The following is a 26,374-nucleotide window of genomic DNA, read 5'->3' as shown; positions in this document are numbered from 1 at the left end:
CTATTTATTTGCTGATGTATTTTTGTAGGCATCAGAGATGATGACTAAATAACATAATGACACTTGATAAGCATCATGTGTTTTCTAGAATCACTTAGCTGTGGAAATATTTAATTTGATGATTCGTTGAGACGTAAACCAAGCGTAGATCAATAAATGAAATTATTTACATTCTTCCAGTTGCTGAAGTAATTCAGACTGTCTATTTGTTTGCGAACTTGCCTGCTTAGCACACAAATTTAACCGACAGGTGTTTTGTGCAGCTATAGGCTTGTCGGGTTCGTTTTGGTACTTCCCTCATTTAGGCCTAAACATGAAATTTCAGCTACTACCATAGGATGTTAGTTTCTAGCCACTTGTGTTTTGTAACAATTTGGAAAAATGGTTCAAATGGCTCTGAGCACTATGGGACTTAACATCTGAGGTCATCAGTCCCTAGAACTTAGAATTACTTAAACCCAACTAACCTAAGGACATCACACACATCAATATCCGAGGCAGGATTCGAAACTGCGACCGTAGCAGTCGCGCGGTTCCAGACTGAAGCGCCTAGTACCGCTCGGTCACAGCGAGCAGTTTGGAAATGGAAATGGCATTGGGGCGCTTAATGTGAGAGCTCACAGTCGTATTTTAGGAATATATTTTGACAAATAAGCATATGAGTGTGGAAATACGATTGTGACACTTGACACAAACATAGCATTTTGTATGTTGCTGACTTATTTTTGTAGACATTTTAAGAATGGGAAGAACATTGTGTTATTTGACAAGCATCATAAACAATTTAATATAGAATATATTTAAGTAGAGGATCCATTGTGCCGAACACCGAGGTGACGAGAGTCACAGGATTCCTCTTGATATCGTGTCGGATCTCCTTTTGCCTAGCGTAGTGCAGCTCGACATGGCATAGGAACTGACCTCTCGAGTATGTTGCATAAATGTTCGATGGGATTCATGTCAGGAGACAAAATCATTATGCGAATTTTCCAGAATTCTCTTCAACTAATCGCGAACAGTTATGGCCCAATGATACGGTGCTTTGTCATCGACGAAAGTTCTATAGTTGTTTGGGAGCATGAAGTCCGTGGGTGGCTGCAAGTAGTCTCCAGTTGGCCTAACATAACCATTTCCAGTCAATGATCGGTTGGGATGGCCCAGAGGACCCAGTATATTCTATGTAAACAATGCCCACAGATTAAGGAGCCACCAGCAGCTTACACAGTGTCTTGTTGAAAACTTCTGTCTATGGCTTCGTGGGGTGTGCACCACACTCGAACCCAACGATCAGCTCTTACCTGCTGAAATCAGGACTCATGTGACCAAGGCACGGTTTTCTAGTAGTCTAGGGTCCAACCAATAAGGTCACGAGCAAAGGAGAGGCGCTGCAGGCGATGTCGTGCAGCTGGGAAAGGCACTCACGATGATCGTCTGTTGACACAGCCTATTAATGCCAAATTTTGCCGCACTGTCCTAACTGATACGTTCATCGTACGTCTCACATTGATTTCTGCTGTTATTTCATTCAGTGTTGCTTGTCTGTTAGAACTGAATACTCTAGACAAATGTTGCTGCTCTCAGTCGTTAAGTGAAGGCTGTTGGCCACTGCCTTGTCCGTGGTGATTGGTATTCTCGCCACACTCTTGACATTGTGGTTCTCGGAATATTGAATTACCTAACGATTTCCTAAATGAAGTGTCCCATGCATCTATCTCCAACTACCATTCCGCATTCAAAGTCTGTTAAATCCCATCGTGCGACCATACTCTGTTTATGTGCATTTCGGTGTCCCATGACTTTTGTTACCTCAGTATACGTCAAGTATGGTACTTTGATCATGCTGTGGTGACACAAAATTGCTTCTTTACCTGTATGTTAGATCACTATTGCCAAGTTGCACGCCTATTGTCACTGTCATCACGTATTTTAGATAACTAATTGAATACTTTATAACATTATGCCAATCTTCACATAACTCATGGGAAGCTTGTGTATTTTTGATTTGGAAATACGGCAGTATTATCAATATCTTTAAGTATTTTTCAACATAACGCAAATATGAGACTGTACAGATTGTTTGAACACTGCATAATAATGGCTGCCAGCACAAGTAAGCTAGTTCTACAATCATTGATTTTTTTCGGTTTTTTAATGTTTTTATTTTTTAAATTGGCTTACATGGTTCGGATACTTTTGATCATACACTATAATAGCCACTAACACAACTGAGTTAGATTGGAAATTTTGAATTTTTAAAATATTTTTTAATATTCTGCCATTTTGCATTTTTGAATTCCCAATATCGTCATATTGATGAGTCATGTATTAAGATAATTTATGATGTCATTGCCCATGACGTGTAGGCAACCCTCACTAGCTCTTGCATTTAACTCCAAAGTGGGCCAGGACGGACATAGCTGTTCTGCTGCTAAGAAAATACTTTACCTGTTGTGAAATGTACTAGAAGAGACAAGCATGTGTGTCTTCACTCAGATGTGTAGTAATATTCCTTCAGACCATTTTGGAAATGAACCCAGGCCTATTACCAAGAATCTGAACAATCTTGCTGCGCGACGCCACAGCTCCTGTCAGTTCGTCTTATAAATGAGGGTGAAAATCTTCCAGATGCTCCCAGATGTTATTTGACAGCAGTAAGTATACATGTCCTTCCATCTAATAATTTAGGATTACAGATAATCGATACTATATTCTTACTTTCAAATTTTTTTCTGGTGTTTCACACGTTTTAAGAACCATAAAAACAAACTAGTTTGCTACATTAGTTCAATGGACAAAATATTAGTCACTCACTTAAAAGAATGCACTGGTCATTTAGGAGCGCTGTAGATGGTAATAGGACTGGTACTACGTGGTCATGCGACGCACCACCGCCGACGTAAATGTTGATACCCATTCGGGTGTATGGAATCAGCACAGTAAGATGGTCTGGCGTAGAGACGTGACAATGGCACAAATGAATTATCATGTTTGGACGTCATGACACAGTGGATGAAGTTGCCCGTTTTGTAGGTGCATCAAAACCATCTGTCTAACGTGTCTACAAGGGGTGATGTAACATTCGTAGTCATGTAACATGGTGTAAGAGTACTGGTCGCAAAAATATCGTAACTACCAGGTAATAGTGGTATGCCATGACAATGATAACCGCTTTCAAACTCGACAGAAATGGATGCTGTCAGTAAATGTAGATCGAATTCAATCAGTTTCCGAGTGAAGATTGTGAAATGAACTGCTTGCAAAGGACACTTGTAGTCGGGTACCTCGCAGAACGCTATTACTCACAGCCACACGTAAAGCTGCACTATTCAATAGCGCAAACAACGCAGAAACTGAGCAGATCTTATCTGGAGGAGTGTAGTGTGGCCCCGACATGTCACACTTTTGCCTTTTTCAAATGATTGAGTACATCGACAAACCAATGAGGCATTTAACCTACAGTGTGTGGTAGGTTAATTCAAGCCAGAAATGGTTCTGTGATTTTTGGCGGAGTTTGTTGTACTACAAGTTGCGCCCACTCGTTAGGGCTACCGTGAAAATGAGCCAGGATGATTACTTCCAACTCTCGCAGTGACGTAGTGTAGTCCTCACTTCCAAACCTCATGATGAGTATACTGTGAGCATTCCCGCTTTCCAAGATAATAACAACTGTATTTACAGAGTGACACCCATATGTTCCTGATTTGATGAACATTTAGATACTCTACAGCACCTCTACTGAGGAGCTAAATCAGCCGATCTTAAATCCATAAAAATGTATGGTACTACACTCTTATGACAAAAAAGGTGAAGGACCACGACGGAATTATCCGAATGGGGCGGAAGTCGGTAGAAGTGATGCATATGTACAGACAAACAAATGAATACAATTTCAGAAAAATCGGATCATTTATTCAAGAGAAAGAGCTTCACAAATTGATCAAGACAGTAACGTGTTGTCACACCTCTGGCCCTTATGCAAGCAGTTATTTTGCTTGGCAGTGATTGACAGATTTCTGGATGTACTCCTTAGGTGTTCCAAAATCTGTCAAATTGGCTCGTTATATCGTTAAAATCCCGAGATCGTTGGAGGGCTCTGCCCATGATGCTCCAAGCGTTCTCAGTTGGGGAGAGATCTGACTTCTGTGCTACCTAAGGTCTGCTTGGCAAGCATAAAGACAAGAAGCAGAAACTGGTGCTATGTGCGAGCGGGCATTATCTTGTTGAAATGTAAGCCCAGAATGCCAGAAAATGGGGCGTAGATGCTACGGTCGCAGGTTCGAATCCTGCCTCGGGCATGGATGTGTGTGATGTCCTTAGGTTAGTTAGGTTTAAGTAGTTCTAAGTTCTAGGGGACTGATGACCACAGCTGTTAAGTCCCATAGTGCTCAGAGCCATTTTAACCATTTGTGGCGTAGAACATCGTCGACATACCGCTGTGCTGGAAGGGTGCTGTTGATGACAGCCAAGGGGGTCCTACTATGAAAAGAACTGGCACACTAGACCATCATTCCCAGCTGTCAGTCCAATGGCGGGCGACAAATAGGTTGGTATCCCACCACCGTCCAGGGCGCCTCCAGACACGTCTTCGCTGGTCATCGAGGCTCAGTTCGAAGCGGGAAAACAATTCTACTCGAGTCAGTGAGAATCCAGGCCGTGCTTACCAAACCCAACCTTGGCCAGCAAGGTTGTGCGATCTCTTCAAATGGTTCAAATGGCTCTAAGCACTATGGGACTTAACATCTGAGGACATCAGTCCACTAGACTGAGAACTACTTAAACCTAACTAACCTAAGGCATTACATACATCCATGCCCGAGGCAGGATTCGAACCTGCGTCCGTTGCAGCATCGTGGTTCCGGACTGAAGCGCCTAGAACCGCTGCGCGATCTCTTCCCAACTGAGAATGTTTGGAGCATTGTGGGCAGAGCCCTCCACCAGTGTCGAGGTTTTAGCGATCTAACGCGCCAAATGGACAAAATTTGGGACGACATCCCGTAGGAGGACACCCAACAACTCTGTCAATCAAAGGAAAGCCGAGTAACTGCTTGAATAAGAGTCCTAAGCAGGCTAAACTGTTATTGGCTTCATCAATTTATGAAAATCTTTCTCCTGAATAAATGATTCCATTTTTCTGAAATTGTAATCATTGAACTTCCGGACTTCCTTTCTCGCCGAATTGTGGCCTTCATAAATACTAGAGGCGTTGTTAACAGTATTAGCGTAATGCTCCTTTGTGTGAGTTAATTTTTTTGTCTGGTGAAATTTTTCGGTAGTCCGGTGCAGTAATTTAATCTTCTTCAAATGGAGGAGAAGCAGTGTAAGAACGGCTTGTGTGCTGCCATGCGTCATGCTGTTACATTTTCAGGTTTGAGAAACTAGGTCTCGAGTGCCTGAAGCTCGACGAGAAGTACCTGGAGGTGCTAGAGAAGTTCCAGAACCAGATCAACGACGTGAAGGAGCGCTACAGGTCTGAGTGGGAGGCGCCGCCCATCCCACACAATATGCCGCCCGTGGCCGGCCGTGTCGTCTGGTTACGACAACTGCTCGACCGTGTCGAGCAGCCCATGAAGATCTTTGAGGTGAGCTAAGCTTGCCTCTTTGCTCGTTTACTCATGGTGTTTGTAGTGTACATTCAATTTCTAAGCCACAGGGGATAGCATAATACGTAGCTTGGTTAATTAGTAACACATTCCTAAATTATTTGTGCTACATATAGAAACAGTTACACCGCTCAATAAAATTAGGGGAACATACCTTTGGGCCATACTCCATTGACCAATGCTTGAGGACTGGGTATGTTACCAAATTACACCTCTATTTTTCACAAATTAGATACACAAGAAAACATCATTACATCCTCGATCGATTTCATAAAAAGAACTGAAATGTCCGACAGTAAAAAGAACTGAAATGTCCGACAGGTGTTGGAAAGAAAGTGTAAACAATCATTCGTCCCGTCATCCCGGGTGCTTTTCATAGGGCTTTGAGAGCTTCAGTAACATGTATGCCCTCTGTGAGCGCTTGTCACTACCTGATACCCGTGTGGCGCGCTCAGTGTAAGTTACGGAGCTCACTCTGTAATATCCGTTCCCATTCTTCAGTGAGAGCCCATGAGAATTCTTGGAGAGTCTGTAGTGGGACAGGATGACCACAGAAACGTCCGTCAAGCACGTCCCACATATGCCCGATGGGGTTTAGATTGGGGACTCACCACCGGCCTTTCCCTTTTCTTCATGTTCTAGGCTTTGCTAGGCATCTCTGCCGACGCCCGCCCCATGCTACCTGGCATTAAAAGGAATTCAGAACCACCACAATATGCAGCAGCTACCATGTTGTCCAACAAAATCTGTTCAATGTACTGCCTGGCGGTAAGCTGGCCATGGACAACGACAGGATCTGTAGTGCTATCATCACTGAAGCCTCCCTACAGCATACAAGACCATGGAAATCTGTCAATGTACTGGACATTTGGAGATACTGAAAGCCTTCTACTTACGTTTCAAATCTAGGCATTAATAATAAAAAGGCAAGGTGCTGTTAATCAGAACTCAGGGAGAAGATTTATTCTTCCTTAATATCACAAGACAACAAAAATGACTAAAGAAACGTCACACAAACATTTTTATTTGGCAAACGTTTGCACTAACATGGGGTCTATGGTGGACAAAGTGATCAGCTGGGGATCGACACACAACACTAACCGGAACACTAATCGCTTTATCTGACTTCATACACGTGAATCCTGGTAACGGCACATAAATACACCACCATCAAGCATCTATATTCTACCATTCCAAAATGAAAAATATGTTTCGAAAGAACAGGGTACTGAGAAACACATACTGTAGAATACTTTACGCTCCTGGTGGTTAGGGCGGCACACCACAATGCGTTCGGCGACTGAAGTCATGGACGGCCGCAATCTGTTATTAATGGCGCGCGCCCGAAAGATGCAAGTAAGCGGCCTCGCGTTCGGTTAAATCAGAATGCAGGTACTTTCCTATGAGCTTCTGAAATCTTGGTGGATTTCAGTGTGCAGGTGGACCCATTTTCTGGTCTGCTAAACCACTTTGACTCCGTTCCTCGACTAAGCGTGACGGAATATGTCAAATGTTTATACGGCCGACTCAAGACAAATAAGTACACCCACACATCACTCGTTGTGTGCATGATGCTAGAAGCAGTATCTCTGATGCTTCAGATGGTGACTGGCGTGTGCTCTAAGTGGCACACTGGCAAAGGACACAAGTCTTGCCGTTTAGGTAGAGACCTGCAGTTCTTTACTAGCGAAGCGCCAGTACGAGAGTGTTCTTCTCTTTCTGTCCGCTTCCTCCTCAGCTCGGTAGCAAAGCTCATTTACATCTTAGACTTGCCCCACTTTAGCACAAGCCAATCACGAGCTGGAGCGTGGCGTTCGAAGCTCGGAGAGCGCCCCTTGCTCTGCATACACCGATTTGACCAATTAGAGACTTTAAAGTTAATTGGGAAAAAAGGAAAAAACATTCAGCTTCGCGGCCTCTTTCCGACGCAGTTACACCATGTCTTTTGCTAATAACAAGGCCAGGATGGAACTAAGCCCTCCATAAAAGCTTGTTATCTCCCCGGTTGCGTACATTTCAAAATTTCAAAAGAACGATCATAAACTCGAAAGCCTCGTGCTTTCACAAATATGTTTTGCAACAGAGTCTAGACGTCTGGGCGCCAGTGGCCCTGTCCCACGGAAATTCGCAAACTGCTCACAGATGTTTTGTCAGCTTTCTGCCTAACAAGGGCCCATCCTCTGCTTTATTACCAGTCTACAATGCGTTGGCCATTGCAGCGGCGACTTCTTGACGGTAGTCAGTCTACCTGGATGTGGCTGCCTCCCGACCAGCGCCAACCAACGTGTCTGCACAATGAGACCGCGGAACTTAGCCGTCCGGAAATGTCTCCCCCAGGTTCCGCTGAAAAAACGCGCTTCCCTCAGCCCACCATCACCATGTGCTTTTACTGCGTTTGTTTAAATCAGCGCCCTATTCCTTTGAACGCAGGTAAAGCTTACCATTATTCCTCCCCTAGAACACGCAAGCAAGAGCATTAACTACTGCCCACCATTTTATCACGATGTATGAAGTCAAAATCGCAATAAAGATCACATTCCCTAAAAACATGAAGCGGCATAACACCAAATTAGAAGTGAGAGTGCCCTGCAATCTCTCAATACTACTCACCACAAGTCTCCACACTTGAACAGGGCCATCACCCTTGCGTCAGAGGATATCTGGAATCGTCTGTGAATAACTCATATCGCCTGTGACGAAATTGTAAGTTGACATGGGAATGACAGAACTGAAGGAGACCTGCAAGACGTTGTCATGTGAAGGTAGATACTCGAACAGGACGTCTGGGTCGTACAGTCATTTCTCGTAACCTATTCATTGCAGTCTGATTGGACACAGCGGTTCTAGCGGCCCTTCTGAGGTCGTCTTGCAGTGTTCTGGCAGTAGCCTTTTGACGCCACAACACAGATATGGCCGCATATCAGTATTCACGTGGGGTTATAATGCCTCGGCGACCTTGCCCAACATGCCTTGTGTACTGACCTGTCTCCCTGTAGCTTGTCCAAAACCTGTGGAAGACAGATGGAGAGACAGTGACATCTGCTTCAGCACGATCGAAAGTCCATCGTTTGTGAATCAAACGAACAGATGTTGCATTGCATGTGTTTTGTTGTATACAACATCCACAAATGATGACTGCCATTTGTGTACATCACTAGAAAACACTGGGACACCGGCACTTATTTCCTTCTGAGGGGTCACCTGAAATTGTAGGGCATGACGTTGCCAATAGATGACGAATGAATTTAACTTTCACATTGTAAGATAAGATCTCAAGCCATGCTGTAAGACCACAGGTACCGCCTCTATCAAAATTGATTTAACTTACCAGAAGTTTATACAGGTGTTACCCAAATCCTCTTGGACTGTGTTTTTAGAATCTCAACTAAGGCCCTAATTTTAAAAAAAAATGTTGCCGTTATTAGTTTACTTTTCCCGTGAGGGAACATCACTCGACGAAAAGAAATTGATTCGAATTCCACCAACCCTTGTCCGAAGTTTGTACGTTTGGGCATAGAGATCAGTTACACTGTGACCACGCACGTATCGGCGTACCAATTGGAAAAGGGAAGCCCAATTCGGCAGACGTAGGTCATCACCGGAATGCCCCGAAGTCAGTGCCCCTCTTTCTTACACAGGCTAACGAGCAGGTGATGAAGTCGTCGAGCGCGCGGCGCGCCGCCAAGCTGTACGACGAGCTGGCGGAGAAGCTGTCGATGGACGAGACGGCGCACCACGAGGAGTGGGTGAAGCAGGTGTCGCGCACGCCGGAGCTGCTGTCGTGGCCGCTGATGGTGCGCCACCCCAAGTCGCGGCGGCTGGCGCCCGCGCTGGACCCGGCCGTGTGGCAGGCGGCGCGCGAGGCCTACTGCATGATGCGCCTCGGCCTCGCAGTGCCGCACACTGTGCAGCTGCTGCTGGCGCACGAGCCGACGCTGCGCCGCTACTACGACACCGTGCGCCACCTCATCGCCAGGAACGATGCCGTCAGGTTACGTTACATTACAGTAGTTTAGATGCAACTGGAGCCATAGATCAAGTAAATTTTTTAGATGACAATAATTATTTGCCGCACTGGCTGCCGCGAATTGGATTAGAAAATTCTTTTCTTTCTTTTCCACTAATGCGCAGTCTCGTGGCCATTTTCAAGTGACTGAGATACATGTCAGATGTTGTTGTTGTTGTGGTCTTCAGTCCTGAGACTGGTTTGATGCAGCTCTCCATGCTACCCTATCCTGTGCAAACTTCTTCATCTCCCAGTACTTACTGCAACCCACATCCTCCTGAATCTGCTTAGTGTATTCATCTCTTGGTCTCCCTCTACGATTTTTACCCTCCACGCTGCCCTCCAATGCTAAATTTGTGATCCCTTGATGCCTCAGAACATGTCCTACTAACCGGTCCCTTCCTTTTGTCAAGTTGTGCCACATACTCCTCTTCTCCCCAATTCTATTCAATACTTCCTCATTAGTTATGTGATCTACCCATCTAATCTTCAGCATTCTTCTGTAGCACTACATTTCGAAAGCTTCTATTCTCTTCTTGTCTAAACTATTTATCGTCCATGTTTCACTTCCATACATGGCTACACTCCATACAAATACTTTCAGAAATGACTTCCTGACACTTAAATCTATACTCGATGTTAACAAATTTCTCTTCTTCAGAAACGCTTTCCTTGCCATTGCCAGTCGACATTTTATATCTTCTCTACTTCGACCATCATCAGTTATTTTGCTCCCCAAATAGCAAAACTCCTTTACTACTTTAAGTGTCTCATTTCCTAATCTAATTCCCTCAGCATCATCCGACTTAATTCGACCACATTCCATTATCCTCGTTTTGCTTTTGTTGATGTTCATCTTATATCCTCCTTTCAAGACACTGTCCATTCCGTTCAACTGCTCTTCCAAGTCCTTTGCTGTCTCTGATAGAATTACAATGTCATCGGCAAACCTCAAAGTTTTTATTTCTTCTCCATGGATTTTAATACCTACTCCGAATTTTTCTTTTGTTTCCTTTACCGCTTGCTCAATATACAGATTGAATAACATCGGGGAGAGGCTACGACTCTCTCTCACTCCCTTCCCAACCACTCCTTCCCTTTCATGTCCCTCGACTCTTATAACTGCCATCTGGTTTCTGTGCAAATTGTAAATAGCCTTTCGCTCCCTGTATTTTACCCCTGCCACCTTTAGAATTTGAAAGAGAGTATTCCAGTCAACATTGTCAAAAGCTTTCTCTAAGTCTACAAATGCTCGAAACGTAGGTTTGCCTTTCCTTAATCTTTCTTCTAAGATAAGTCATAAGGTCAGTATTGCCTCACGTGTCCCAACATTTCTACGGAATCCAAACTGATCTTCCCCAAGGTCGGCTTCTATCAGTTTTTCCATTCGTCTGTAAAGAATTCGCGTTAGTATTTTGCAGCTGTGACTTATTAAACTGATAGTTCGGTAATTTTCACATCTGTCAACACCTGCTTTCTTTGGGATTGGAATTATTGTATTCTTCTTGAAGTCTGAGGGTATTTCGCCTGTTTCATACATCTTGCTCACCAGATGGTAGAGTTTTGTCATGACTGGCTCTCCCAAGGCCTTCAGTAGTTCTAATGGAATGTTGTCTACTCCCGGGGCCTTGTTTCGACTCAGGTCTTTCAGTGCTCTGTCAAACTCTTCTCGCAGTATCGTATCTCCCATTTCATCTTCATCTACATCCTCTTCCATTTCCATAATATTGTCCTCAAGTACATCGCCCTTGTATAGACCCTCTATATACTCCTTCCACCTTTCTGCTTTCCCTTCTTTGCTTAGAACTGGGTTTCCATCTGAGCTCTTGATATTCATACAAGTGGTTCTCTTTTCTCCAAAGGTCTCTTTAATTTTCCTGTAGGCTGTATCTATCTTACCCCTAGTGTGATAAGCCTCTACATCCTTGCATTTGTCCTCTAGCCATCCCTGCTTAGTAATTTTGCACTTCCTGTCTATATCATTTTTCAGACGTCTGTATTCCTTTTTGCCTGCTTCATTTACTGCATTTTTATATTTTCTCCTTTCATCAATTAAATTCAGTATTTCTTCTGTTACCCAAGGAGTTCTACTAGCCCTCGTCTTTTTACCTACTTGATCGTCTGCTGCCTTCACTACTTCATCCCTCAGAGCTACCCATTCTTCTTCTACTGTACTTCTTTCCCCCTTTCCTGTCAATTGTTCCTTTACGCTCTCCCTGAAACTCTGTACAACCTCTGGTTCTTTCAGTTTATCCAGGTCCCATCTCCTTAAATTCCCACCTTTTTGCAGTTTCTTCAGTTTTAATCTACAGTTCATAACCAATAGATTGTGGTCAGAGTCCACATCTGCCCCTGGAAATGTCTTACAATTTAAAACCTGGTTCCTAAATCTCTGTCTTACCATTATATAATCTATCTGATACCGTCTAGTATCTCCAGGATTCTTCCATGTATATAACCTTCTTACATGATTCTTGAACGAAGTGTTAGCTATGATTAAGTTATGCTCTGTGCAAAACTCTACCAGGCGACTTCCTCTTTCATTTCTTAGCCCCAATCCATATTCACCTACTATGTTTCCTTCTCTCCCTTTCCCTACTCTCGAATTCCAGTCACCCATGACTATTAAATTTTCGTCTCCCTTCACTACCTGAATAATTTCTTTTATCTCATAATACATTTCTTCAATTTCTTCATCATCTGCAGAGCTAGTTGGCATATAAACTTGTACTACTGTAGTAGGCGTGGGCTTCGTGTCTATCTTGGCCACAATAATGCGTTCACTGTGCTGTTTGTAGTAGCTTACCCGCAAACCTATTTTTTTATTCATTATTAATCCTACTCCTGCATTACCCCTATTTGATTTTGCATTTATAGCCCTGTATTCACCGGACCAAAAGTCTTGTTCCTCCTGCCACCGAACTTCGCTAATTCCCACTATATCTAACTTTAACCTATCCATTTCCCTTTTTAAATAATCTAATCTACCTGCCTGGTTAAGGGATCTGACGTTCCACGCTCCGATCCATAGAATGCCAGTTTTCTTTTTCCTGATAACGACGTTCTCTTGAGTAGTCCCCGCCCGGAGATCCGAATGGGGGACTATTTTACCTCCGGAATATTTTACCCAAGAGGACGCCTTCATCATTTATCCATACAGTAAAGCTGCATGCCTTCAGGAAAAATTACGGCCGTAGTTTCCCCTTGCTTTCAGCCGTTCGCAGTACCAGCACAGCAATGCCGTTTTGGTTAATGTTGCAAGGCCAGGTCAGTCAATCATCCAGACTGTTGCCCCTGCAACTACTGAAAAGTCTGCTGCCCCTCTTCAGGAACCACACGTTTGTCTGGCCTCTCAACAGATACCCCTCCGTTGTGGTTGCACCTACGGTACGGCCATCTGTATCGCTGAGGCACGCAAGCCTCCCCACCAACGGCAAGGTCCATGGTTCATGGGGAAGATGTCATCATCATGTCAGATGTAACAGCGCTAAAATGCAGGCCTAATGTAAATGATTCATTCATTTTAAAAGTCACGTTTTTATATGTAATACTTTGGAAAATATAGAGCCTTGAAAACGATTGTATCATTTACAGTACCTCTGTTCAAGATGGTCCCTATTTGTGGAACCACGATTCTAAAAGAAAAACAGGTTTTGAAATTTAAAGTCAAGTTATATGGCATGGGACGGGGAAAACCGTTTTGGTGACTGTTTTGGAAGTTTCCATCTTGGACGCAACTCGTAATTTCCTAATTTAAAGGCGTTGCGACATGTAAAACGAATGGAGAACTACACGAGAAAAACGACGCCATTCTTTATCGAACTACGACTCATGCTTGTTCCTTAAAGTCGTGTGAAAGCTGAAGGCATTAACAACTGATATCAGGAGAAAGAAAGTAGTGGAAGAAGGTGGGTACGAACCCGTTTTGGATCGTCTTCATCGGTGTCATGAAGATTACAAGGTCGTCCTACTAATTACCATCGCCCTCTTTCCATCCCCCCACCCCCACCACCGGCCCACCTAATCCAAGCCGACAGAGTTAGCTCTGGAGCCAGAAAGGTCTGGTTTCGAATCCCAGTATGTTTAATTTTGTTATATGTCACCTATTTTCCATGATTTTAGAGGTTCTCGATTTTGGTTTGTGACAGCACAATAAAAAGCTCCAACAGCACAACTGAACTACGATAGCATAGAAAGTTCTAAATTCGATCCCCAGCCTGTTTAATAATGCAATTGGACAATTACAATAATATCAACACTTTTATGTGAGTTTCATGAAGGTCTAGTAGCACAACTGGACCAGCAATAGGATAATTTCGTCTTCGTCATGTTTATTTTTCTTAAATTTCGTGTGTTTTACACACAAGATTAGATATTACGAAGAGCTGTAGAGAATCCCCACTTATGCTTTAACATGGCGCCGTTTTATTATTATAATCAATTACGCTCGTCAAATTGATAACCTTTCATAAACAAGGTTGTCAGTGGTTCCGCTGTCACTGCTGAGATATGCCTGATACGCAATAAAATCTTCGACACTAAGACAACATGGAACTAAAATATTTAACAGCGTGATGTAGTTTTACTTTGGGAGTCCGCCATTTGACAGAACTATGGACCATCCTGTACAAATTTAAAACTACCGTTCGTTGTTTAATCGGACGAATGGAAACTAAAATAAAATAAAAGAGAATTCAACTTAGTATAACCCATGAAGCGGCCATATTTGAGCTATAGTCAAACATTATATAGGTGGTACGTTGCTAAAATGAAGCTGGTAGTGTGGCATGCGATAGAATTCAAGTAGAAGTGATCACCATTCAGAAGGTATTGACAAAGTATTTCAGTATGTTACCGTACTTTAAGATAAACAACTTGGCACCAAGTGACTATTAAACAACTGTGAGGTAATAGACCACTTTCAAGTACAATAGAGTACTCGGCTAAGTAAAGTGAAACATCGTGGCCACCTGGTCAGAGATAAAACTGAGCGATGAGACATGTTGGCTTTTTTTTTAAATTTAAGTAATCTTCGTTCATTTATGAAAGTGACGTAGTATATAAATCAACGTCAGGAAGGCTGAAAAGGATTAAAATCTCTTTATTCCGTTCGCGGGGTTCAAAGGGAGATCATATTTACATTTCTGTTAGCATATAACCAACTGCTTGAGCCGTAGTTACAAATTGTTAGAATAGTAACGAAGTGTGGTGCAAGGAAAACAGGTCCGCCGGGACCATCAGCAGAGAAAGTTGAGCGTGTGTGGGAATAATTCTCCAGGAGCCTGAAGAAATCGACTACTTGTGCGAACAGAGAAGGTTATTAACATGCGTCGACTATTCGGGACAATGAATTTCGGTCTCACTTTTGCAGTGACTGTCAGCGGCTGCTGGAGGAAGATGGTTTTTCATAAATTTGGTTTACAGAGACGAAGCCACATTTCATATGTACGATAAGGTGAATCGTCATACGGTGCGTGTTTGAGGCACACTACACGTGATTGTGGAAAACATTCGTGATTCATCTAAATTTAATTCCCTTAGTGCCACGTCCTCTTCAAAAGCTTGTGGACCATTTACTTCGCGGAGAAAACGATGACTAGTTTCGTGTACCTTTACGTGCTGCAGCAATGGCTTACGCGCAAATACAGAAAGACAGTGGAGACTTGTTTCAGACGTTTGTGATTAACATAATACCAAACTGCCGCAGATTGCACTGAATGAACTTCCCATTATGATCCCTACATGGTCACCTGACTTCGTGTGATTTCGTTTTATGGAGCTGTGTTGCAAGGAAGGATAATTAATCCAGTTGCTGATACGCTGGGGCGTGTATGGCAAGAGTCTTATCTTTTGTTGATGTTTGCCACGTCACAAACGGAACCCACATTGAGCACGTATAACATAAATTAAAACTATGGAGAGACGCTCTATCCAGTTATACAGGATGAAAAGTATTTAAACCGACAAACTCTGGGAGGTTGTACGGCACGTTAAAACAAATATTTTTCCCTATGTCATTTTTTCCTATGAGAATTATTTAAACCGGTGGTGGCCGTATTACGTACTACGTAGCGCACCACAACGGACGAGCTGCACAGCGGGTTTAACAACAACAATATCCTAATCGCCGTATCCCGCATAATACGACGTTTGCTGCTGTGTACGAACGTCTGCGTGAGACCGGGTCATTTAGCAGATTACCTGGACAGGGACGCCGTCGCACGGTAAGAACGCTGCAATTTGAGGAAGCTGTCTTGCAGCACTTCTATCAGCACTCGTGAAATTGCACGTAACATGGGGACGAATGAGACGAATGTAAGAACAGTCCTTCGAGAGCAATTGTTACGTCCATTTCACTTACAACGTGTTCACAACCTGGAACCAGTTGATTATCCACCCAGAGCACAGTTTTCGCAGTGGTACCTGGAACAGTGTGAAATGCATCCTACATTTCCACCCTCTGTGTTGTTTACCGATGAAGCAACGTTCGGGCGTGATGGAGTCTTCAACATGCACATTTCGCATGTTTGGAGTTAGGATAACCCACATGCCACAGTTACTAGTGCTCATCAAGTGCGGTTCTTCGTTGATGTGTGGGTCGGTGTTGTTGGGGACTGTTTAATTGGGCCGTATCTGCTACCTATGCCATTAAATTGCAGGCACTATTACAATTTTCTCGCCATAGCATTGCCAGAATTGCTGGAAGGCGTCCCGCCCCATACAAGACAACGCATGTGGTTCCAATATGACGGGGCGCCGGCACATTTCAGTCGTCGTGTGAATCGATTCCTGGCCGACGGTTCCCAGAAACGTGGATTGGCAGAGGTGGTCCTGTACCATGACCTGCTCGATCCCCAGATATGTCCCCTCTGGACTTTTTTTGTGTGGGGAGATATGCGCAACCTTGGTTACGCGACTCCTGTTGAATCAGAAAAGGATCTGGTTGCCCGGATAGTAGCAGCAGCAGGAACAATTCAGGATACTCTTGGGGTTTTTGCCGTGTCAGACAGAACATGATCCGACGGTGTAACCTTTGTTTACATGTCAATGGAGGCATTTCTGAAAATCTACTGTAATAGATATTGGGTTGCGTTTATGTGTTGTCTCTTGGTCATAAAAAAATGGAAATGTGTTTGTTGGTTTAAATACGAGGGCGGTTCAGAAAGTAACCTCCGATTGGTCACAGTGCGGGTTGTGGGGCGAGTAGCGACGCCATCTGTGCGTTCACGCACTCAACAGGTCAGTCGGCATCAAGGCGTGGTCGAGTGAACGTCGTACCTGCGCTAGTTTAGTTTTTGTGGCAGTTTGAAATGTGTGCTGCAATAGAAAACCCCGCCAAATGTGAAGTGCGTGCTGTCATAAGGTTTTTTACAGCCAAAGGATACTCTGCAGCAGCTATTCATCGTGAGCTTTGTGCCGTGTACGGACCAAGAGTTATGAGTGAAGGAGTTGTCCGTGAATGGGTACGTTTATTTAAAAGTGGACGAGAAAACGTTCATGATGAAGAGAGGAGTGGTAGACCATCATTGGTGACTGACGAACTCGTTCAGACAGTTGATGCAAAAGTTCGTGAAAATCGACGTTTCTCAATGTCGGAGTTGTCTACTGGTTTTCCACAGATTTCTAAGACTCTCTTGTACGAGACAGTGACAGCAAGATTGGGTTACCGTAAGTTCTGTGCACGATGGGTACCAAAAATTCTTACCGACCACCACAAAACTCAAAGAATGGCTTCTGCATTAGACTTTCTGTCACGTTATGAGGACGAAGGAGAACCATTGTTAAACAGAATCGTGACCGGTGACGAAACCTGGATTAAGTACGTGAACCCTGAGACAAAAGAACAATCAAAGATGTGGGCACATTCAAATTCGCCTACCAAACCAAGAAAATCCTCGCAAGATTTTTCTGCCAGAAAACTGATGGCAACGGTGTTTTGGGATGCCAAAGGGGTGTTGTTGGTTGAATTCATGGAACGTGGTACGACCATTAATCAAGACGTGTACTGTGAAACAATAAAAAAGTTACGACGGGCTATACAGAACAAACGCCGTGGTATGCTGACTTCCGGTATCGTTTTTTTGCACGATAACGCCCGTCCTCACTCTGCTCGCAGAACAACGGCCCTTCTTGAGCCATTCAAGTGGGACGTTATCAACCATCCACCTTACAGCCCAGACCTGGCGCCAAGTGATTATCACCTCTTCATGCATTTGAAGAAATGGCTCGGGTCACAGCGGTTTGATGACGACGAAGAGCTCAAAGATGCGGTCACAGGCTGGCTCCAGGCACAAGCGGGTGATTTTTATGCAGAAGGAATTTCAAAGCTTGTGAAGAGATACGATAAGTGTCTCAATCGCTATGGAGACTATGTAGAAAAATAGTGCAAAGATGTAGTTGTAAGATGTATATATTAAAATATTTTTATTTAACTTGGTGTATTTTTTTAAATCAACCGGAGGTTACTTTCTGAACGGCCCTCGTAATTTGCCACCAGAGAAATCTTCCTCTACCAGTTTAAATACTCCACATAGGGAAAAATGACATTAGGGGAAAATATTTGTTTTGATGTCCCCTACAACCTCCCAGAGTTTGTCGGTTTAAATACTTTTCACCCTCTATATGTCTATTTTTCTACATATCTTGTAGTTTCTTACGTAGCTGTTTTTTAGATTCCTGGAAGTACCCATGATTGGCCCTATACTGGGAGTAAATCCCTTAAAAGTTCTAAATTTTGTGTAATGTCTTTTCAGTGTTTAGTGACAAAAGTATTTATTTCCTTCCTAAAATCAGGAAACTTATTGCCTTGCAAGACTGTAAACTTAACCTAGACGGAAATACTATCTTGAGGTTTAAGCTCTTGTCCCCGTGTTTGTTTACAAATAAATTTACTGTTGTATGGAATCTGCCTTCTTTTCATCAGACACAGTTTGCTAATCTTACAGTATCGTGAGTGGTTTTTTATCTTCTATTAAACAACAAGAAAAATGTCCTTTAATATCTGTACCTATATAAATTGGAGTTTTTAAGAAAGTATTCACCTATTTGAGAAACAGAGGATTTTTGTATATATGCGGTGTTACCTTCCACATGTTATGGTCTTGCATTGCAGTTGTGTTTCTTCCAGTTTATGATCTGCAACCATAGAGAACTTAAAGTACATCGAAAATTTTGGACTGGGGGTGTTATGGTTAACATTATTTTGTTTAGTGCGGAAGTGTGTGCGTGTCTGTGTGTGTGTGTGTGTGTGTGTGTGTGTGTGTGTATGTGTCACTGTTTAAAAACCTACTAACACAAAATTGCAAGCTGTTGAACAGTAGAAGTAGTACTGCGCAAAAGCTGTAAATCTTTGAGAGGTATATATGTCGCTGTATGTGTGTGTGTTTATGGGTTAGTGCAGTGTGACCGTTCTTTGAGGGCAGAGAACAATTCTATTATCTATTTATTTCTCTTCCTTTATTATTTCTCTTCCTTCGACTATTGCTTTGGAAGTTTTCTTCAATTATTAGTTTTTATGGTGGGTGGGGGGAAGGGGGGGGGGGGCTTTTGCTGCACTTGAGAACTTTAAATCTGTGTTGATGTATGTTATTCTGAGTTTCATATCCATAAGGTGTTCTGCGAATGTCGAATGACAGCTGTTAATTTTTAGGGTTCATCTGTGTTCCGTGTACCTAATATTGAAATGTCTTCTTGTCTGTCCAATATAAACTGAATTGCAGTCCTAACAATACAGTTGGTAAATACCAGATGTGATGTGTTGGTATTGGTTGTCCTTAGTTGTATCTGTATTGAGAGATTTGTTGCCTATGCTGTGAGCTGCTTTGTTGTTGTAAGTAGAATGTACCAAATGATTAGTGGTGTGGATGTTTCTTGCTCGTGTGTGCTTTTGTGTGTTTTCTGCGTGTTTGTATTCTCCATGTTTGTGTTCTGCGTGTTTCTGTTCTGTGTATGTGTTTGTGTGTTGGTGGATCTGTTTTATTTTGTGTCCATTTCATTTTTATTTTATTTTTGTGGGGGTTTTATCTACAAAGTTTGTGTCGTATCCACTCTACACAGCTATTTGTTTGGTTACCTGTGGTTTATTTTTGTAGTTGTCTTCACTGAATGCATTTTTGTACTGTGTGTGTGGAGCATGATGGAAACTGACTTGTTTGCGCAGAATCTAGCAGTTTTTGAGTTTTTTGTATGACTGTATTGGCGATGGTCACTTTCCTGAATATGGTTATACCAGTGTATTATGAGGTCAAGAAAAATTAACTTTTTGTCATTTTATGTTTTTATGATAAATTTTATTTTTGGATGGAAAGTGTTTGTCATTGTGGAGTTGTTGGATGCGACTGGCTGCATCATCTGGAAGGTATATGATGTCATCTACATAACGATACCAATAGACTACAATGTATCGCTTGGGTTTTTACCATGGTTTCAAATATTTTGTCCTCAACGTGAATAAGGAAGACATTGGCTAGGACTACAGTTACTCTAGCACTATGGAAGTCCACCTTGTAGTGAGTAGAACTGGTTGTCAAATGAGAAATAATTTTGCTCCGTGATTAGTTTTAAAGTAGTTGTTAGATATTGATGAGATTTCAAAGTGGTGCAACGATTGGCAACTTTCTTTTAATGTTCAGAAATGTAGAACTGTTCACTTTACAAAACGAGAAAACGTAGTATCCTATAATCATAATATCAGTTGGAATCGGCCAATTCATACAAACAGCTGGATGTAACACTTCGTCTTCTTCTTCTTCCTCTTCTTCTTCTTTTCATCGATCACAGGCCTTGAGGACCACACGCTGCATTAACGATCTGCTTCCATCTTCTTCTATCTCTCTCCACCCTGCGGGGATTCCTAATGTTGCGATGTCCTTCTCTATGTCATCTTTCTACCATGTGCGAGGTCGGCCCAATGGTCTTGTTGCCTGGAGAGTGCTCTCAGATGGCTTCTTAGGAATTCTGTTGGTTTCCTTTCTAGCAACATGCCCAGCCCTTTGCAGTCTCCTACTTTTTAATTTCTGGACGATAGTGGGCTGCTTCATTAATTGATAAATTTCAGTGTTCTTTCGAATTCTCCATATGCCATTCTCCACCACAGGTTTCCAGAGTTTTCTCATCACTTATCTCTCGAAAGCATTCAGTTTTTCTCTTTCTTTCTTTATAAGCGTGCAGCTTTCCGAATCATGCAGTACTAGTGGGCAGATGATGGTGTTACATGTCTTCATCTTAGTGGTGACTGACAAAGCTTTACCTCCGAGTGGGCTGCTTAGAGCGTACTAACATACTTTTCTGATTCTAGAATTGTGGTCAATTTCAGAGTGTGGGTTTGGGTTTATGACTCGACCTATTTCCATATATTCTTTTTTTTCTTGGTTTATCAAAAGTCCCATTTTGCTGGCACTGTGCCTGAGAGATCTGTACGTATTGTTCAACTCTTGTTATGTTTCACTGAGTAAGACTGTATTATCTGCGTATGCCAGGAGTTTTACTTCGCTGTGTTCGAATGGGAGGAGACCACTGTAAAGCCGTAAATTACTATCTTGAACCACTTTCTCTAACGCAAGGTTGGAGAGAACACATCTCCCTGTCGTAAGCCTGTTTTGATTGGGAAGTTGGGGGATATGGATCCTCTGAACTTCACAACTGCCTGTGAGCCATCCATGCACAGTTGTATGATATCTTAACATCTGTTACTTTGTTGTAGAGGCTGCTTCTGTGGATGCTGTCATAGACTCGCTAGAAATCAATTAACAGACAGTAGATGTTTTTGTTAAATCCCCAGTATTTCTCAAAGATCTGCCGAAAAGTAAACAGATCATAATTTGTGAAACGGTTTGGTCGAAATCCAGCCTGGTACTATTGAATAATGTTTTCTGTGTAAGGCTTAAGTTATGTTCAGCAAACTGATTCCTCTGTAATTTCCACATGTCATTTTGTTTCCTTTCTTGTACATGGTGCAAATTATTGCAGTTTGTCAGTCTTCAGATAGTGTTTCAGTTTTCCAGATCATTGTGAAAAGGTTATAATTTTTTGTGTAGTTTGTTTCCACCCTCTTTTAACACCCCTGCTGATATGTGATCCTCGCCTGCAGCCTTGTTTTTCATCTTTTGAATGGTGTGTACCATTTTCTTTTCTGTGATGCTGTATTCGTCAGTATTACTGCCGTTACTCTCGTTCGTTGCGTAGTTGAAGGTTAGGTGAGGGTCAGTGAAATTTAGCATTTCTGAGAAATATTCTTTTCGTCTTGCTAGAATGTCTTTCATCTGTGTTAGCATGTTGTGATTTTTATCTTTTATGAATAGGTTTTCACTCTGATAGCCTCTATTACTGTTCTTTGTGTATTGAAACAGCTTCGTTGAGTCTCCGTTCCCGCTTTCCACTTCTGTAGATTCCAAACCTCCAGTTAGATATTTCCTGTTCTCTGTTCGTAGAACTCTTGCTGTCTCTCTTCTCACTGTCCTGAAGGTCTCTTTCCTGTCCTCATGCTCCATATTTTGCAGCCACAGCATCCTGGCTTCTTTCCTCTTTTCAGTTGCTCTCTGATACTTTTAATTGAACCATTTCTGTTTCTTCACTTTCTTTCGATTGTCCAATCTTTTCTCTGACGCACCTGTTACTACTGTCTTTATTCTTCTCCAAGCCTTCCCAACACTATTTGCCTCCTCAAGTTCTGGCAATGCTGTAAACCGGTTATTAATTTCAGTCACGTAGGTTTCTTTAACAGACAATTCCTTCAGTCGTTCTACATCGAACTTAGGTTTTGGAGTGGATTTTGATTACTGATTCCAAATCATCTTGATTTTCATCTTTCCTTCCAATAGGAAGTGCTCTGAGCTACAATCTGCTCCTCTGTAGGTTCTGACATCTCTTACGGACGAACTGCATCTTTGGTCTGCCATAACATGATCAATCTGATTGATAATTTTGCCATCTGGAGAGCACCATGTACTTATGTGAATTTCTTTGTGAGGGAACATCGTGGAGCAAATTCTCACATTATTTGACATGTGAAGTTGATCATTTTTAATCCATTTTCTTTTGTGGTGAAATGCTTGCTATGTTTTCCTGCTGTGGGGGTGAACATATCCTCTTTACCTTTTTTTCCATTACAGTCTCCAATGATAATTCTTATATTTCTTGTTAGAAGACTTCCAACTACCCTACCTAATTCTTCATAGTGCCCATATTTCTCATCTTCAGTTGCATCTTCATTCGGTGCATGAAAATTTATGAATGTTCCATCGTGCCAATGCTGTTTCATTCTGATGCAAGATATTCTTTTATTAATGGGATGGAATTCTTTAACCATATTGACAATCTTGTTCTGACAGCAAAGACAATACCGAATTCTTGCTGTTTTTCACGTCTCCCATAAAAAATGACACAATCGTCCTTCGTGTGTATCCCTTCTCCAAGCCACCTACTTTCCTGTAGAGCTAAAGTGTCGGTCTTGTATTTTTTAATTCAGATATCAAAATCGCTGCCGCAACTGGTTTATTAAGACTATGAATCTTCCGTGTCCCGAATATGAAATCCCGTTTCTTGTTTCAATCTCGTGAATTCCTCTTCCATAGCCTAGGTCTGTTTCCTTTAAATCCATTATCCAAGGCATATCGTTGATGTGAGCCAAAATGTATTAAATCCTCTTGCCCCGTTACGATCGCTGTGCAGTTTAAGCTTGGTGAGGGGGGCTACCATCTCACAACTTCCAAGCTTGCTGAGTAATATTTTAGATTACCATTTCCTCGGCAGACTGCCTTTCCCAGGTTCTGAGCTCTGCCTGCCATGTAGAGAAGGCTTCCGTCTCTTCCGCTGTTGGGATGTCATAAAAATTCTTCATGTCATCCGAGCCGTTGACATCCTCTTCACTGGTTTTGGTCCACCCCGGGTATTTAATTTCCCCGGTACCCACCAGAATCTGTTTGGCCGAGCATCCCCCTATCCGCCACTTGGGGAGGTGCCCGAAGGGGTAACAGTATGTAGGGATGTGAAATGGAATGATCACATAGGCCGAGTTGTGGGTAAAGCAGGTGGTAGACTTTGGTTTATTGGTGGAATATGGAGAAACTGCAATCGATCTACAAAGGAGATTCCTTACAAATCACTCGTGCAACGCATTCTGGGATACTGCTCAAGTGTGCGGGACCCATTCCATATAGGACTAACAGGGGACATAGAACGAATTCCCTTAGCATCACCCAATTTAATTAGAGGCTCAGCACGAACAGTCAAGGTTTTTTTGACCTGTGGGCGTGTGTTACAGCGATCCTGAAGAAACTGAACTGAAAAACTCTTGAAGATAGACGTGACCTATACCGAGAAAGTCTGCTAACAATGTTTCGAGAAGCGGGTTTAAATGGTGACTCTAGGAACATACCACAACCCCCTACTTATCGCTCACATAGGGATAGTGATGATAAGATTAGAAGAATTGAAGCGCGTACAAAAACTTTCAATCATTCTACCCGTGCTGCATACGTGAATATGATGTAGATGTAAAAGTACATTTCTTTATGTGATTTGGGAATGTCTTTTTGCTTTTGTAGGTGCTGTTTGACTATCTAGTAACAAAGAATATGTAAAAAATCTGGTCTGTTTTTCAAATTTGTGATTACTTTCTCAAAAACACAAATTTTTATATGTTTAGGTACTAAAGGGCATGTTTTGTTGTTTAATGAAGAGAAAAGAAACTACTAATGATACTGTAACTTCATCGAAACATGTCTGCATAAAAGATGAGAATATTGTGTTTCCTCAAGACGCATCCCAACAAAAAAAAAAAAAAAAATAGAATAACCGTCGTTGTTGACATGGATTTATGCAGTTACAACAAGAAAGTGTTTGTGCACATCTTCTTGACAGATTTTTGTGATAGGTACGAGGGCTATCCAGGAAATGATTGCCGGCCGAAGTGGCCGTGCGGTTAAAGGCGCTGCAGTCTGGAACCGCGAGACCGCTACGGTCGCAGGTTCGAATCCTGCCTCGGGCATGGATGTTTGTGATGTCCTTAGGTTAGTTAGGTTTAACTAGTTCTAAGTTCTAGGGGACTAATGACCTCAGCAGTTGAGTCCCATAGTGCTCAGAGCCATTTGAACCAGGAAGTGATTCCAATAGGCCACAGGTGAAATATTACAACATTTAAAGCAAATTTATTAGAAAATATTAAAACTACACGTTTTTATTATGTTTACATAACAGTCATTCAGATTTCAGCATTTTTAATACTTCAGAATCTCTTTACTATAGTTTATCATGTCGCATGGGGTCCGCTGTTTTCACGATTTGGCAAATTTGTTTTATTTTGACTTTGTAGTAAAACGTCCTTGTATTACCAACGTCATTTAACCTTATGAAGGGAGGTCAATGAACCTTGCGAACTTCGTCTGTGTGTTATCGTGTTTTGTGGACCAACCCAGCAATTGCCTAAACGAGCATGGGAAGTCGACCGAGAACCTCGCTCAGGCTGTCTGGCTCACCTCTCTGTTTCGCAACCTAGCACGCTGACAGTTAATTTGTCATACCTCATCATCATCATCATCATCATCATCATCACCGTCATCACAAGTCACTGCTGAGCGCCGTGACCCCACGAACCAAGCGTCTACATTCTGGACGTCACCAGATTCTCTTAGAGCTTACTGAAAAGATAGACCAGAGATCTTGATTTGATATATCCACCTGCACGCTGCTCGTTCCATCAGTCTCTTGCCCTCGATCTTCCCCTCCATGATCATTTCCTCGAAATTTTCTCCATCACTTCTCACAATATCACCAGATAACTGAAAAATTCTGTTGTTGGCGAGAGAAGAAAGGCGCCTGGAGATTCTGAGTTGCTCAATAATGGGCACATTCGTTCTTCTTTCAGTCCTGCGCCAGCACTAAAGCTCAAATATATCAATACGCAGCTTCTCTCTACCCTTAAGTGACCATGTTTCGCAACCATAAAAGAAGACGGGGAACACGAGTGTTTCAACAAGCCTAACATTTGTGGTGTTCGTTATTGCTCTTATTGGTCAGCTGATTCATAGGCACTTGCCATACTATTATCTGTCTTCTTATCTCATCTTCCCAGCTTTTCGTGTCACAGGTGGTTGACCCAAGGTAGATGCAGGAAAACGCGACTTTCGGTTCCTTTAATCGACCTGTGAGTTGCACCTGTGCTTCTCGATCTATTATCATGAATTTTGACATGCTACGTTTGAGGTCCAATCCATATGATAGACTACTGTCCTTTACTTTTGTTAGTAGCTCAGAAAATTCATCTTCGTTGTTGGCTAAAGGCACGGTGTCACCAGGAAAGTGGAATCTACCATCATTTGAGATGCCTTTAGTCCAACCATCAAAACCATTCCTAATGACATTTTCTGCATAGATGTTGTACTGTTGAAGGGGTAGAACGCAACCCTATCTGACATCTTTTGATACACTGAAGAAATCAGATGTGTCAGCACTTGTCTTTACAGATGAGAGGTGATTATTGTGTAGACTTCTGAACAATGCTGTCAAGTGTGGTGCTACACCGAATTCGGCAAGCAGCTATGGCAACATTTCCCAGAAACACAGTCAAAGAGTTGCCTGTAGCCAAGGAAGTAAATGAACACAGAACTACAGAACTCTCGCGATTTCTCGATTATTTGTTGTATATTTAGAATCTGTTAACAAGATCCTTTTCCTTCAACAAGACCTGCTTGTTCTGTGGATATGTTAATGGATCAATTATCGTAATTATCTCTCCACAAAATCTGCCACCTGAAATTGCAATGAGAACATT

General features: G+C 42.4%; 1 protein-coding gene across 1 annotated transcript in view; it reads left to right on the top strand.

The window, feature by feature from the left end:
- Positions 1–26,374, top strand: part of LOC126456197 (dynein axonemal heavy chain 8-like) — a 503,569-nt gene that overhangs the window by 25,303 nt on the left and 451,892 nt on the right. The window contains exons 6-7 of the mRNA XM_050091951.1: positions 5,366–5,579; positions 9,239–9,591. Of these exons, the coding sequence (XP_049947908.1) occupies positions 5,366–5,579; positions 9,239–9,591 (567 nt within the window). The remainder of the gene's footprint in view (positions 1–5,365; positions 5,580–9,238; positions 9,592–26,374) is intronic.

The sequence above is a fragment of the Schistocerca serialis genome, chromosome 2, assembly GCF_023864345.2.
Source record: "Schistocerca serialis cubense isolate TAMUIC-IGC-003099 chromosome 2, iqSchSeri2.2, whole genome shotgun sequence".
Lineage (NCBI taxonomy): Eukaryota > Metazoa > Arthropoda > Insecta > Orthoptera > Acrididae > Schistocerca > Schistocerca serialis.
This window is presented reverse-complemented; position numbering and strand designations above follow the sequence as displayed.